The sequence below is a fragment of the Podarcis tiliguerta genome, assembly GCF_965153285.1.
Source record: "Podarcis tiliguerta genome assembly, chromosome: 2".
NCBI classification, from domain to species: domain Eukaryota; kingdom Metazoa; phylum Chordata; class Lepidosauria; order Squamata; family Lacertidae; genus Podarcis; species Podarcis tiliguerta.
This window is the reverse complement of record NC_139535.1, coordinates 20337495-20352873: the sequence shown is the minus strand read 5'-3', so window position 1 is coordinate 20352873 and position 15379 is coordinate 20337495. Positions and strand designations below refer to the sequence as shown.

General features: G+C 46.3%; 1 protein-coding gene and 1 long non-coding RNA gene across 25 annotated transcripts in view; both read right to left on the bottom strand.

Moving 5' to 3' along the window:
- USP19 (ubiquitin specific peptidase 19) overlaps window positions 1-8705 on the bottom strand; it is a 45512-nt gene extending 36807 nt beyond the window's left edge. For 5 of the 24 annotated variants that reach the window (XM_083424626.1, XM_083424630.1, XM_083424632.1 and 2 more), the window contains exons 1-2: window positions 8237-8491; window positions 3047-3323 (exon numbers count right to left, since the gene is read on the bottom strand). In XM_083424626.1, the coding sequence (XP_083280752.1) occupies window positions 3047-3188 (142 nt within the window). In that variant the 5' untranslated portion in view covers window positions 3189-3323; window positions 8237-8491. Of the gene's footprint in view, window positions 1-3046; window positions 3324-7266; window positions 7428-7743; window positions 8135-8236 lie in introns of those variants that run through there. The other 19 variants (XM_083424628.1, XM_083424629.1, XM_083424640.1 and 16 more) reach the window with 14 other exon arrangements.
- A 3235-nt stretch (window positions 8706-11940) lies between these two features.
- LOC310671079 lies at window positions 11941-13805 on the bottom strand. The gene is made up of 3 exons (XR_014507756.1): window positions 12793-13805; window positions 12391-12645; window positions 11941-12216 (listed from the first exon to the last, which is right to left on the bottom strand). It is a non-coding gene; the product is annotated as an uncharacterized lncRNA (long non-coding RNA).
- Window positions 13806-15379: the final 1574 nt, after the last annotated feature.

Sequence of the window (15379 nt, the reverse complement as noted above, 5' to 3'; positions counted from 1 at the left end):
TCAAAAACAGCACCTCCAAGTATCACCAGCAGTATTACTTGAAATGTAACTGTTGTACAATTATTCCCTAACTAAATTTACTGAAATCGTATACATCATGGGTAGGCAAACTAAGGCCCGGGGGCCGGATTCAGCCCAATCGCCTTCTAAATCCGGCCCGCAGACAGTCTGGGAATCAGAATGTGTCCTTTAACTTAAAATGCATCTCTGGGTTATTTGTGGGGCAAGCCTGGTGTTTTTACATGAGTAGAATGTGTGCTTTTATTTAAAATGCATCTCTGGGTTGTTTGTGGGGCATAGGAATTTGTTCATCCCCCCCCCCCCCAAATATAGTCCAGCCACCCACAAGGTCTGACGGACAGTGGACCGGCCCCCTGCTGAAGAAGTCTGCTGACCCCTGGTGTACATGGTCACTGGAGACACCTGTCCATGATCACAAGGATAGGAACAAAGATGGAGCAGGGGGGGAGAGAGAGTCCTTTCTCTTGTAAATATTTGGAGAGAGTGGAGGAGATAGTGAACGGAAAGGTGTGTACTCGTTTTGCAAGCTGCCAGTGTCCAAGACTTCCACAATTTGCAAAACATTTGGGTATGCAAGAGAGCATTAAGCAAGAAAAACAGCCCTTAAGGCTGCAACTTTGCACTGAGCTCAGGGCACAGAAGCAGGCAGCTGGTTTTGGAACAGCGCATGGCAAAGCCTGAGTCATATATATCCTTCAAAAGAAACTGCCTTGAGCAACACTGTTAAGAGCTTGACTTTCTCTCTCTGCATTGGCTCCCTGCCCCTTTCTAGCTTAATTTATAGCAGCTGACCATAGCACAAGGCTCTTCATCGTTTCTTCTCCTTCATCTCCCAGACATACGCATCTTTTACGCATCATCTTTAATCTTTGCTCCCTTCATCTACTGGCACCACAAGTGGGCAACTAGTGATGTGGATTTCCCATAACATTTTGAATCGGAAACCTCAGACTTGCATAAGGTGATTTTGCATCAGAAATTATTCTGATCCCCTAGAGAGTGATTCAATCTAGCATGTTTATTTGTATTTAGTAAACAAAATATATCCAATTTTTTTTTTTTGTCCCAATGAAAAAGTATTCAACCTAAATTAACTGGAAGTGGAAATTGAAGCATTGAACATGCTTTACATGTATACTGTGTAGAAAACATAGATTTTTAAATTGGAATATTTCTTTAAAAAATAAAGTCATTAGCAGGCACATTTCCCTTATGCTGTTTAAATTTAAGAAAAAACAAAGATACTGAAAACGGTTGACTCACAACACAGTCTAGCAACCCGAACAACTGAGCATGACTTGCATCGTTTGCTAGGGATAATGTCCCAAAAAAACATAAAAGTACAATTTAAAAACTGACAAGCTTGGCTAATATTGCCTTTGAAACTGGCACCCATACATTCTTGGTAATGAACTTATGAAATGGATACTTTCCCATAGAAAAAACAAGCAATGGACAATTTCTGCCTTAAAAAAAAAATCCACCTCACATTGCTGTGAGCAACTTGCAAGTTGCTTAGATGCCTTACAAGCTGGATTCACACTCATTTCAGCACACCAATCAAATTTGGCAGGCTGCACAGAGCATGATTTGCATGAGAAAGGTGCACTGGGATGGCTCTCTAGGTGTGCCTTCTTCCTCATTGCAGCTGTGCTCCCTTCAGTCCACCAAACAGATTGTCAGCCCCTGTCAGCTGGGGTGTAAGGAGTGGCCCAATGGAATCACTGCCCACTACATGCCTGTCCCTCCTCCACCCCCAGCAGCTGATTGCTGTTGGTAAAAGCCAAAGAGCTTTTCCTGGACAAAAGAAATGGGAGAACTACAATGGCATCACTGTGATCCTCTTGCTTGCCTCCTTTGGCGCTCTGTGTGCATTTGTGTGTGTGCATGTGAAAGTGTATGCCCCCTCATCCATTGCCCATCCCCAATGAATTATTATTATTATTATTATTATTATTATTATTATTATTTGTTTGTCTGTACCCCACCCATCTGACTGGATTGCCCCAAATGTAGCAGTTGGAAGCAAACAGTTTGCCTACTCCTGATTTACACCCATGTCTCTTGTGCTGTGATCCTTTCTATTCCTGGAGCAATTTTCCCTTCTGCATTTGCCAAACCCACTGAGCCCACCTTCTAGAGCTCTCTTTCATTCTCACCTTTTCAGGAAGGTCTTTCTTGGACAATATCAACACGCATACACCACACCTCCATGCCATCTGTTTGCTCTGCTTCCACATTTAGTGCAGCCTATCGTACTTGGGCTGTATATTCAAAAATCACACAACATGGAACACTTTGTCCTTCTCACTTCTTTAAGCAACTCTTAAAATTATGCTTGTTACGAGTGGTTGAAGGGTGACTTAATTCCCTCAATGTGAGTTGTAGGTAGAGTGGGGATTCAAATTTATTACAACCAGGGCCATGACATCCACAACACACCTTTAAAGCACATTCTTCCCCCAAGGAATCCTGGGAACTGTACTTACCCTGTACAGAGCTATAACAACTACAACTACTGCTAACTTCATTAAATTTATATACCATCCACTACCCTTAATAAATAATAGTTCCCATGATTATTTGAGGAAAGCCATGTGTTTTAAATGTATGGTGTGGGTGTGAGTTTGGCAAATGGCAGGCGGCAATTACTCCTGATTAACTGATGGAGAGTAAAGTTATGGTCTTGCGAGCATAATTTGACTGTAAACATTTTGCGCAGAGACAGTGTCACAGCCAGGTTCTGTGTAGCACTTTCTGGAAAGTTTCGCATACTTTCTGCACTGAACAAAAAGTATGTACCAGTGATACAGAGGAACTTTACAAGTATTTTTCCAGCCCTGGTCACTAGATGTCTCAAGTCCTTTTGAGCCTTAACTTAAGGTACTCCTTCCATTTGCTCTACAGTAATCAGCCTTATGCACGTAGTTTCAACCTTTCAATTGATCCAGCATACTTATACAAACATAGTATTTATACTGGATTTAAACGTAGAGTAATAGGTACCTATAGCACAAAACCATACCTTTCTTTGAGTCACTGCCAACTGGTCTCTCGCCTTCCTTATTCTCCTGATTGGCTCGGTCCTTCTGCTTCTTCTTACTGGTTGCATCTTCCACGCCCCGCGCTGCTCTTCTCTGGCCAGGGATGCTGGCACTGTTGGACATTTTCAGCCGTTTGGATGAGACAAACGGCCCGCCGGGGTCGGTGACAGAGTCTGGGTCAGGGGTGCGACGTTTTCTTCCCGAGCCAGCTATCTTGGCGATTCTTTGTGGTCAATCTCTCTGGCAAGGAACAAATGCCTGGGGGGCACATGGAGGAACACAATGGGTAAGGGTGGTAGCAGAGGAAAGGCAAATACCTGTGCTGTCAGAAGCCTTACTGAAGTGCTGTGTATATGTGTACACACAAACACAAACACACACACACGTAAGACAGGGAAAGCCAGCACAAATGTCTTTGCTTTGAAAATTGAATACAGTACTACTGATCAGAATGGGAAGCACTGCCCATTCAAGGAAGTGCCATTCAAGGCACGATCTTATCTACACGCATTTTGAGATCAGGATTTTATTTTACACTGCATGACCACAGTCAAAATGTACAGGCAATATTTCTGTAAGACAAAAAGTCATCCTGGTGAGGATCTAGTTCTACCAGAACAAATGGGTGGCTCAGTAGTCTGTCAAATCCAGAGTGCTGTTATCTGATCCCTTTCCATTACTGGGTGCAATAGAAACAGCTGAGCACAAGACTGTTGATTTCCATGCGGGTTGTTGCTGCTTCAGAAACGATTATGATTCTCTGAATGGGCGCAAAAGCCAGTAAAATTTCCTTTAAGTTACGGAATTCCTGGGGCTTTCCAAAATCTACCAACACCCCTCCATTTGCTTGTCCATTTGAGTGCCTTGCATCTAAGAGGCCAGTTACAACTGAAATATTCATCACATCGTTACAGCAATACAGAAAAAGCAGCTCTCTGAAGAGGTAATCAGAGACACCCCTGCTTGTTACTGCCAGCCAGGGTGAGCAATACAGGCTCCCCACTGCACTCCATGCAGCTACTGGGCCAATTCCCCTTCCCTGCTAGCCTGCCTGACACTAACAGGTTAGCCATCTCAAAGACATACGGTAAGCTGTTAAATACCAGTTTCACTCTCCAGCAACTGCCATAAACAAACAGGAAAAGCTTAGGCCGGGGGTGAGCAAACTTTTTCAGCAGGGGGCCAGTCCACTGTCCCTCAGACCTTATGGGGGGCTGGACTATATTTTGAAAAAAAATAAAAAATAATGAATTCCTATGACCCACAAATAACCCAGAGATGCATTTTAAATAATTCTACTCATGTAAAAACAAGCCGATTCCCGGACCGTACATGGGCCGGATTTAGAAGGCGATTGGGCTGGATCTGGCCCCCAGGCCTTAGTTTGCCTACCCCTGGCTTAGGCTGTCAGAAGGAAGCCAAAATTGAATGCTTTACTTTTTCAGATTCGTCACCTGTCAATTCAGTTATAGAGAGCCTTAACAGGGTCTTCCCCACTTATTGCCTCCTGGGCACAGTACAGTGAAAGTGAAACCTAGGAACTCTTACTTGGAAATACCACCTAGTTCAAGAAGTTAAATTTCAAGGATAACTGCCTGCACAAAGGCCAGATTATGTATGTACCTCAGGAGAAGCATGACCTGAGCATCAAATATGACAGGACTTTCCCTGCAAGAAGCACACAAATTCCCACCCAGGAAACAACATTTTTGAAAATGCAACCAGGCAATTACTTCAAATACCCTGGAGCACAAAGGGACAACAAATAGTCCACAACTGGCAGCCTTTATACGCAACACCAGGTCCCCTGAATCTCCAATGAGCTCACCGAGCCACTACTTTGCCCTTCCGTCACCAGTATAATCATGCTATATTTTGTTGCTCCTGGTGAGCTTAGTACTCCCCACCATTCACGGGCCTCAGCAAATTGGATTACACTCTGAATGTGAATTATTACTAGGAAACATAGCAGTCAGGACTGAGGTACGCAATAACAGTGACAGTCCCAAGTGGCAGACTTTAGAGATGGGTAGGAACATGGACACCTCCAGATTTAGGGGGCCCTGGGCAAAGTGGTCCTCTGGTGGCACTCCTCCTCCATGGATGGGTCTGCTTGATCTACAACTGAGTTGCTGGATCTAGAGACCATTTTGATTTCCTATAACATCCCCAATTCTGGTCAGTGTGAGAAATTAAAATAGTCTCTAGACCCAGCTGCCCAAATAAGCCAGTGTGTGTGTGTGTGTGTGTGTGTGTGTGTGTGTTTAAAGGAGGGTCCAGGGCACACATCAATGTACGCCTGGCAAATGGCCCAAGACACCAGGTGAAAACTGGCACACAACTTAGATGGAAAACTACTACTCCAAAACTTTTCTACCAATTACAAAAGACCCCTGCTTTTCCATGTGTTTTCTGCCAGACAGTATACTACTGCCCATGATTAACCTTATATAAACTTTATATAAAAATATAGGCTCATAGCCTTTCAGAAATGCTTGAGAATTTCAAAGGGCTCTTCCTCACTAAGAATTCTAAACTATCAACTCTAAGCCCAATTAAATCCTACCAATAGCCAAGTATGAACAAGACGGAACACTCCATGAGCCAGAGCTCCCTTCCCATTAAGCTTAAAGACACCCAAACCACTCCCAGCCAGGAGTCCATGACTCAGGTGTAAGCCTGAGATAAAATAATAGCCTCTAAGGCAATAGCTATGATGAAGAAGAATAGAAGTGTGAAAAGCTCTCCAAGTCTGAGCAACAAAGGGCACTACATGCCAAACTGCGATGCCTTCCTGAAAACACACTGCACAGGGCTGCATCACTACAAAAGGAACTAAGAACTAGCATCTGGCTCTTAAATGTTAATTCCTGTCTGTTCTGAGTGTAAGGAACAGCAACTGCTTTGGAATGGGTGGAGGGGGAAGAAGGCCTGGAGCTTCATCCAGGATTTATCTCTTCTACTGGGAGAGCCAGTCATCAGCAGGCACAGTACATTCTAACCTGTAGAAGCTGCACCCATGGGATCCAGTTGTTACAAAGTCAGTGCAGCTGGATCCTGGTTTCCACCCCGCAGGGGACATAGCCTTTAGACCAGTGGTTCCCAAACTCTTTGCCCACCCAAAGAGACTATTTAAAAATTGCTGAGATTCCTGGCAGACCACTGTTAAAAGTCCAAATTGTCAGCCATCACTACATCTTGTGGTGGCAAGTTCCAGTGAATAATTCTTCCTTCTCAGAAACGTCCAGCTTCTGGAATACACTAGAACATAACCAATAAACTCCCATTTCATCTTCCATACCCATTTCCCTCTCCACATAAAATCATGTTTACATAATATGAAAATCTTTTGCAGTTAAGCCTGCCACAAAGCAGGACTGCCCCATAGATCCAGACCACAGTGCCTAGACTGTGAACAAAGCTCAGCTACTGAGTCTTTCAAAAGCAAATTTTATTAGGAACAAACAGCACTATTCACATGCACACACAAACCAGAAACAAATTTGGAAAGCAGCAAAGAAGGAACTGCAGAAGAACAAGCCTTCTTAACTGAGCCATCCCCAAAGCAGTAGAACAAAATTTAGAGCCTTCATAAATGTATCCCATGCTGCCTAAAAACAAGGATAGTCATATATGTTGATTTTGTATTCTTTCCATTCCTCATGTTTCCAACCTTAAATTCACTTATCCACATTACCATATCCATTTGCAAATTTATTTTTAAAAATCTTCATGAAAATTCATCAGCATTTTGGTTCAAATTTCTCATGTTTGTTTGCAATTTTGCTCAGACCAGTGGCAGATAAAACATTTTTATAGCCCACGGAAGAAAGGATTTCTCAAGGCCCATGTTACCCATAGAAGGCTAGATTCAGGTAGGTAGCCATGTTGGTCTGACACAGAAGGCTAGATCGCTTTACAGTTTTGTTGTATTTTTATTCTAGGTCTTCAGCTAAAAAGGCTCTCAGAGTACTTTACAAATATCAATGAGAAGACGGCTCCTGTTCTCAGGCTCACAATCTAGTAGATGTAAAGTGTTTTAAGCACCCAGAAAATACATTAAACACCAGTTAATTGCTACTACATGGTTAACTTTGGCACCAATAAACCTTATATTTATGATGGTACCCCCCCCAGAAAAACCCCTGAAAGGGCTAATGTACTCCTAAAATAACTATCTTTTTTGAGCCCCTAAGCTCACCAGCTGAGGTTGAGGTCTCATCTAAGTTGTTGTGGCACAGTTGGTTGCTATAACATTGCCTCTGGGCATCTGGTTGGCTGCGAGAGCTGTTCATCTCATGACACCAGCAACAAAGCAGCTACGCTATTTTCACTGCACTGACCTAACCAAGCCACTTTCTTTCCCACACTTTCGGACCTCTCCTTACTTCTCGCCAGTTGGCACGAACCACATGCCGCAATAATCTCCACCGCCTGCTTCTAGGAGCCTTTATTTGGAAAGAAGAGCAAAGGCAACTCCTCGGGTTTTGTAGCGCGAAACACTACCCCCCCCCCCGCAGCTTCTTTCACAGTCGGCCCATGGCCTAGAAAGCCATATCCTCCAGCCCCACAATACAATACACCCCTTATTCCCACGTGTCTGGAAAAGTCTCCTGGGTGGGTGGGGGTGCAACTTGCGCACTTGGGGACCCTGCCTAACCCAGGTGCCTCCGCCCACCTGCTTTTTGGCACCTGACAGCTTCCTACACGACAGGAAACAGGGGCTGCCACAAGCTCCTCAGCCTCTGAGGTTACACACACACACAGCGCACCTGCAACAGCATGCAACGCACGGAAACAAGGCTGCAGTCAGGCCCAAGACCACGGGCCCTTTTTCCCAGCCACTTCTTCGGTCCCTGTTGTAGGAGAAAGACCATGAGGGTCAAAAGCGGGCCCACCTGCACAGTGACAGCTCCTGGATCACACCTGAGGGAGGCCAAGGTGGGGGGGGGCTCTCCCCGCGACCAAGAGACGCGACACGACCCAGTCCCTCAACACACTTATAAACCCCCCCTTACACAGACACACAAATACACGGATACACCCCCTCCCTCCTCAGTGACTCCCCCCCTCCGCACCTCGACAAAGGGCCCTCCCCCTCCCTCAGGGCTCACCACTCCGCCCCCCCCCCGCCGCGCACCCTCCCGCTGACGGGCCCCGCCCTTGCGCACCTTCGCCCGCCGCCGCCGCCGCCGCGGCTTCGCCTCCTCCGCCCCAACAGTCACTCGCCGGCACCCCTCCCCCACCCCGCCCGCAGCACGCACGCACGCACGCGCGCGCGCGCACACACACGAAGGACCGCGGCAGCGACTCTCCCCCACCCCCGCGGTTTGTTTTTGTTTCGAGCCGAAGTTCCGAGCTGCGTGGGGGTGGGGGTTGGGAAAGGGGAGAACTCAGGAGGAGCCAGGCCCGAGCTCTCGTGACGTACTTCCGGAAAGCCGGCGTCGCTCGGGGCCACGTGACGAGGCGGAGGAGGCGGCGCCGCGCGGGGCACGACAAGGCTGCTCGGGTGAAGAGGGAGGGAGGGAGGCGTGGGGAGAGAGAGAGAGAGAGTGAGCCGATAAATAAATAAATAAATAAGTGGGCGGCGTCACGTGGCGAGGGGGAAACGTTCTCTCCGCGCACGCGCGCTCTGGTGGAATGGGGGGTGGCGGCGCGGAGGAATCTGCCCCGGTTCGCGTGGCGTCACAGGACGAGCCCATGGCAACCGGGCTATAAGTAGACCGGGTAGCAACGGCGGGGCCGTCAGGCGCTGCTAGGCGAGCTCCGGGCTGGCTATTCCGGGGGTGAAGCGTGGGCATATGCGACAAACTCCGTTGTTTCCGAAGCTGCAGTCGTGTTTCACGTCAAATTTCATACTTCCACCCCTTGCTTTCTGATTTCAGCGCTTTGTAAGGGTTTTGTTTTCATTCCTGCCTTAAGACGACTTTTCCTCAGTTGGCTTCGTAAACAGCAAGGCTGACATAAAAGCAAGACTTCGCTGCACACACCCCCCTCATTGTTGTGGTTGGTTTTTTTCGCCCGGAGGAACAGACCTGGAACCGATTTTTTTGCATCTTGCCAGTGTTGATATTTGGGGCCATAACCCCCTTTTTTTGTCTTAATGACCGGGGGGGGGGGACATTTACAGGTTTGCAAGTATGTTCCCAAACGGTGCAAAAAAAAAATTGCTCGTGAATAAAACAGATCCCAAGGTTTTGCCCCATCTACTGACTGGGTTAGGGTTAGCTTCCCTTTGCTGCACTATGTATTGAAACACCGTTTGCATATTTTGCCTGCTAACTGACACTGAATAATAATCAGTAATGCTTACCACTACCCCTCTGCTTTGCCTATTAGGACTAATATGGTTCCTTGCAGATACAAGCACCCCAATTTTATTCTATGCACAGAAGACGGTGTGGAAATGCATGTGTATTTACAATAATATATTTTCAGATAATGTCTGTGTGTGCTTTCATCATGAGCAAAATTTATTTATGTGAGTGACAACATTACTTACAAACAGCATTAACAAATGCAATCCGTGCAAAAATCATATTTTGATGTTATCGGCAAAAGCTTAATTTCTAACAAAATAAGGCTAGGTAGGGAAAAAATGGATGAAAATGTAGCATCTGTATGGTATGATGATGTTTAATATTAATAGGATCATATTATTGTAAGTCTCAGAGCTATCAAACAAGGAGAAAAAGCTATTTACCGTAAATACAGGCAACTGTTTTAACACTGAATCAGACCACCAACTACATCGTCTACAGTGACTCTCCAGGAGTATTCAGACAGGAGTTTCCCCCAACCTTACTTGGAGACAGGGTGGCGGGATGCAAAAGAGGACAGAGCCCCTCCTCCCCCCCCCCAGATGAAAGCATTTCAGTGGATGTCGTTTGCATGATAAGCTACACCTGCTGAAATTCCCTCTGCATTAAAGGTACAGGAGCTTTGACCTCTTTTGGATTTGGCTGCACTACCTGCTCACTGGAAGGACAGATCGTGAAGCTGAGGCTCCAGTACTTTGGCCACCTCATGAGAAGAGAAGACTCCCTGGAAAAGACCGTGATGTTGGGGGCAAGGAGAAGGGGACGACAGAGGACAAGATGGTTGGACAGTGTTCTCGAAGCTACCAGCATGAGTTTGACCTAACTGCGGGAGGCAGTGGAAGACAGGAGTGCCTGGCATGCTCTGGTCCAGGGGGTCACAAAGAGTCAGACACGACTAAACGACTAAACAACAACACTACCTGAGTACAGAGCTAGGGCCTGCTTACCTGCCTACCATGTACTTTACCTCTGTTCCTGGATGACAAGGTTTTACATGTTAACAGTGATAAGCAGCTTTATTTCCACTTGAGGATAAAGCCTTAGCCTCTCTTGCCTCTAGCAAATGCCAGTTCCCACTCCTTCCCTAGATAAAAGGCAGGATGTGTTGTGCACGGGAGGCTAATATGAAGGGCTGGTTAGCAGTGAGGGTGGGGTGTGTGAAGCCCATTACAAGATAGTGCTGAACTTGGGTGTCATGTGGACCCAACTTACAAGGGGTCAGGGAAGCTTCGTATCTGGAAAGTAGTTTGTTGTCTGAATTCATCCTCATCACACTATCTGTTGCACCCAATTACTAAGCAATACAGTAGTTGCATATTGATAGGAAGCTGTAGTACAGTGGTACCTCTGGTTATGCACTTAATTCGTTCCAGAGGTCCATTCTTAACCTGAAACACCACTTTAGCTAATGGGGCCTCCCGCTGCTGCTGTGCTGCCAGAGCATGATTTCTGTTCTCATCCTGAAGCAAAGTTCTTAACCTGAAGCACTATTTCTGGGTTAGCAGAGTCTCTAACCTGAAGCGTCTGTAACCCGAGGTACCACTGTACTCACCTTCGATAATTATGATTTCCCCTATATTTCAGCCTGTTCCTGTTTGCTGAAAATAAAAACAAACTTCCCCCTAGGTAATAAACATAGCTTGTAAGCCTATTGATCATATGTACCGTATTTTTCGCCCTATAGGACGCACTTTTTCCCCTCCAAAAATGAAGGGGAAATCTGGGTGCGTCCTATGGGGCGAATGCAGGCTTCGCGGACATCTCCGCAAACAGCAGGAGCGCTCCCGCTGCTGGCGGAGAGGTGCCTGCATGCGGAAGCCTGCGCGCGCTAAGCTCAGCGCGTCCAGGCTTCCCGGACCTCTCCGCTAGCAGCGGGAGCGCTCCCGCTGCTGGCGGAGAGGTGCCTGCATGCCGAAGCCTGCGCGCGCTGAGCTCAGCGCGTCCAGGCTTCGCGGACCTCTCCGCTAGCAGCGGGAGCGCTCCCGCTGCTGGCGGGGAGGTGCCTGCATGCGGAAGCCTGCGCGCGCTGAGCTCAGCGCGTCCAGGCTTCGCGGACATCTCCGCTAGCAGCGGGAGCGCTCCCGCTGCTGGCGGAGAGGTGCCTGCATGCCGAAGCCTGCGCGCGCTGAGCTCAGCGCGTCCAGGCTTCGCGGACCTCTCCGCTAGCAGTGGGAGCGCTCCCGCTGCTGGCGGAGAGGTGCCTGCATGCCGAAGCCTGCGCGCGCTGAGCTCAGCGCGTCCAGGCTTCGCGGACCTCTCCGCTAGCAGCGGGAGCGCTCCCGCTGCTGGCGGAGAGCTGCCTGTTTGGGGGCTGGGGTCGGGGGAAGCTCGGGCTTCCCCAACCCCGCGCCTGGGGGGGAAATAATTTTTTTCCTTTATTTCCCCCCCCAAAAAACTAGGTGCACCTTATGGGACGGTGCGTCCTATAGGGCGAAAAATACGGTACCGTTTTAGATTGTACTAGCTTTTGCATTTTTTCTCTGTACAGGTAACTTGCAACTTGCACACATTTAACCTGCACACATTCAGCTTTATGCACTTGGCTACTACTACTACTACTACTACTACTAACAATAATAATAATAGGTGGTGAAGGGGATGGGTGTCCATGAAAATAGACTATGGTAATCCCACCTGCAATTGAACCTAGTGTGTTTTGACTATATGTGAATCTGGCTTTATGCATTAGTCCCTGGAATGCAGCATTATCCCTAGAATGTAACCTGGGGATAAGTTGAGAGTCACCTGTAGTTGTCACTAATAATATTGTTTTCCTATGTAGTTTGCATCATGCTAAAATTATTATAGATACTCATGGATTTGCACCTCATCTACCTTGTGTGAAGTTAAATGGGTACATACATCTTCATGTAGCCACATACAGTATTGCTGAAAGGCCAGTTTGTCGGTGGCGGTCAGAAACATTACCGGAAGAGAGAGATGGCCAATTATGATGTAGTACCTGACAGCAGGTGAGAAGAAAGAAATGCTGGTACATAATACACAGCAGATGGACTAAAGTTTTGGGGTTCATAAATGGTTTTTTATCTAAGCAATATTTGAAAAACAAGTTTCCCCTCACACACATTTTGCACTGTCAATTCTACTCCTGCTGCTCCATTTTGCTTCCACCAATTATTTCATTATATGTGGAATTCTTCCAGGCATTGTGAACTTTCTTGGTTCCAAACAAGGCATAGTCTCTAGTACATTTTAAACTGGTGCAAAAACTGATTCTAGGCCTGTGTGCTCACTGCATCCTGTTCAAAAAAGGGGGAAAGTTTAGGAAAATGTTCAGAGAATGTCTTGTCTAAGGATTATTGTGTTACTGGCTACCTAAATAAACTTGAGAAAAATTAGTACTCAGTAAAATGAAAACCACTTTCTGTACACATTTTCCTGCTTACCTCATAACTTGCGTGAAAAAAAGTCCTACTTTTATAAATCACCATGATTGTGGGATCAACAGATTAGCCAGTGGTGGTTATAGACAGAACTAGTCCATGTTCTCGATCTTGCATCTGCTCCTATCACAACAGTCTCTACATTCTTAAGGCAGTGGCAAAATAGCTAGGATGCTGACACCTAGATCGGCACCATAGCAACCACGGTGCTGCCATGGCAACCAAATAGATGCCAGTCACTGACAGTCCTGGTATTATGTGCCATTAGCACTATGGCAACGGGACTGAAATGAGCTGGTACTGTACCATTAGCACCAATGCCCTGTCAACCATGAAGAAACTTGAGAAGTGACACTGAGACCGAAACACTGCCAAAAATGCCATGGGAGACTTTGAGACTGTTTTACCTCGAATATTAGAAGTCCAGGGATAGTCAAGATGGTTCCCCAGATACTGAACTACATCACCCCTCATCATCCCTGACCATCAGCCATGCTGGCTGGGGCTAATTACAACCCTCATAAGCACTATTTTATTATTAACTGGTGATAACCTTGCCCAACACCACAGCAACACTACTGCCAGCCTGCCAGCGCATACTAGTTATATATCCTATCTGTGACTGACAGCATTCCTATTCTTTTCAAATTGTTAAATTGTGTTGCTTCGAGCGAGGCACCAAATTGGTTCACACCCGAATGGACCCAGTGCCTACAAAGGGAAAGAGGAATTGACAGCCACATTCTCTGTGGCTGCTCTGCTGCTTTTTCTGTTGGGCTAGACAACTGATGTTCTGTGGCTCCTAATCTGTATGGGTGTTCAATATTTTTTTTCTTCTGTACCGTGTCATCTGACCTGACTGTTAAGTCAGCAGCTCAAAAGATTCCTAGTTTCTCCTTAGCATGAGAGATGAAGAGCTGTGATGAACAACAACTTCAAATTTAAATACCTGAGCACCAGAACTGTTGCGTAAGAAGAGTTTGGATTTGATATCCCGCTTTACCACTACCCTAAGGAGTCTCATGTTGGGAAATGTTGGGAAAGATGGAGGGCACAAGGAGAAGGGGATGACAGAGGATGAGATGGTTGGATAGTGTTCTCGAAGCTACCAGCATGAATTTGACTAAACTGCAGGAGGCAGTGGAAGACAGAAGTGCCTGGCGTGCTCTGGTCCATGGGGTCACGAAGAGCTGGACACGACTAAACGACTAAACAACAACAAGGAGTCTCAAAGCGGCTAACATTCTCCTTTCCCTTCCTCCCCCACAACAAACACTCTGTGAAGTGAGTGAGGCTGAGAGAAGTGTGACTAGCCCAAGGTCACATACAGCAGCTGTATGTGGAGGAGCGGAGACGCGAACCCGGTTCACCAGATTATGAGTCCACCACTCTTAACCACTACACCACACTGGCTCCACATACTATACCTTTGTATATCCGGTAGCAGAGGGGAAAACAGCTGAATTAGGGCTTTTAACACCAGCATGGGATGGTAATGGTTGGCAGTCTTGCAGTACCACTTCCTTTTTTCAAAGGAGGTGTTGTTGCTCTTTGCAAAGCCCCAATGTTCACATGAAGCTCCTGTTTAGGCAGGCTTCTCTATGCCCTTCAATGTGAGGGTCAATGAAATGAACACATGGAATGGCTCCATCTATTATGAAATTACAGGTGAAGTATTATGAACACCATCACTCAAAACACCATTTTAGCCGGCCACATATCCCGAGGGTGTGGTAGTAGTGGATTTTGTGCATCGGCAGGGTATTGAACTGGGTCAAAGTTTGTTTTTCTTTTTAATGTTTATATTATTAACTTGTAAGATATGGATTTGGGTTTTTTGGTTTTTGAATGTTGATTTTTGTGTTTAGCGTATTGTTGTTTTTCGATATTTTTCATCGTGTTGTGTGGAAAAATACTAATAAAATTTATTTTTTTTAAAAAAAGAATTGGGTTACCTTTGAGGTTCCTTCCACCTCTATGATTCTGTGGGGTTTTTTTTGGTTTTTTTTTGATAGACAGCATTTTTAGTGAGTGCTGGTGATAAGTGCAGCAAAGTTCTAGTGTGTATGTGTGACCTGTAGCCTTTCAGATGCGAATGAACTACAACCCATAGTCAATGCTGCGAGTTAAGAGTCCAAACCGCATCTATGAGCCACCCATTCCTCACCCATTCTAATGGCTCAAATGACATGGATTAACACATCATCACCATCATAGTTTTATTATTTATACCCTGCCCATCTGGCTGTTTCCCCAGCCACTCTGGGCGGCTTACATTGCAAACGGCAAGGCAGAAGAGGTAACTGAGGGCAATTCATCTTTGGTAACAAAGACATTTCAGCCGCCACAGAGCAAATCTATTTTAACACGAAATTGCAGTACAGGACAGACCTGCCCTATTAGCCTTGCACAAGATTATTCTAGCAGGGCAGCACTGGTGTTGGCCCACTGTGTGCTGTCACAGGTATACATACTCATAGTGCAGTTTCACCAGGGCCCAGCTCCAGTTCAAAACAGAAGTGTAGACACACTTTGGGGTGAATTATGAAAGGCAAGCCCGGATTTGAGCAGAGGAAGGAATAAGACAACA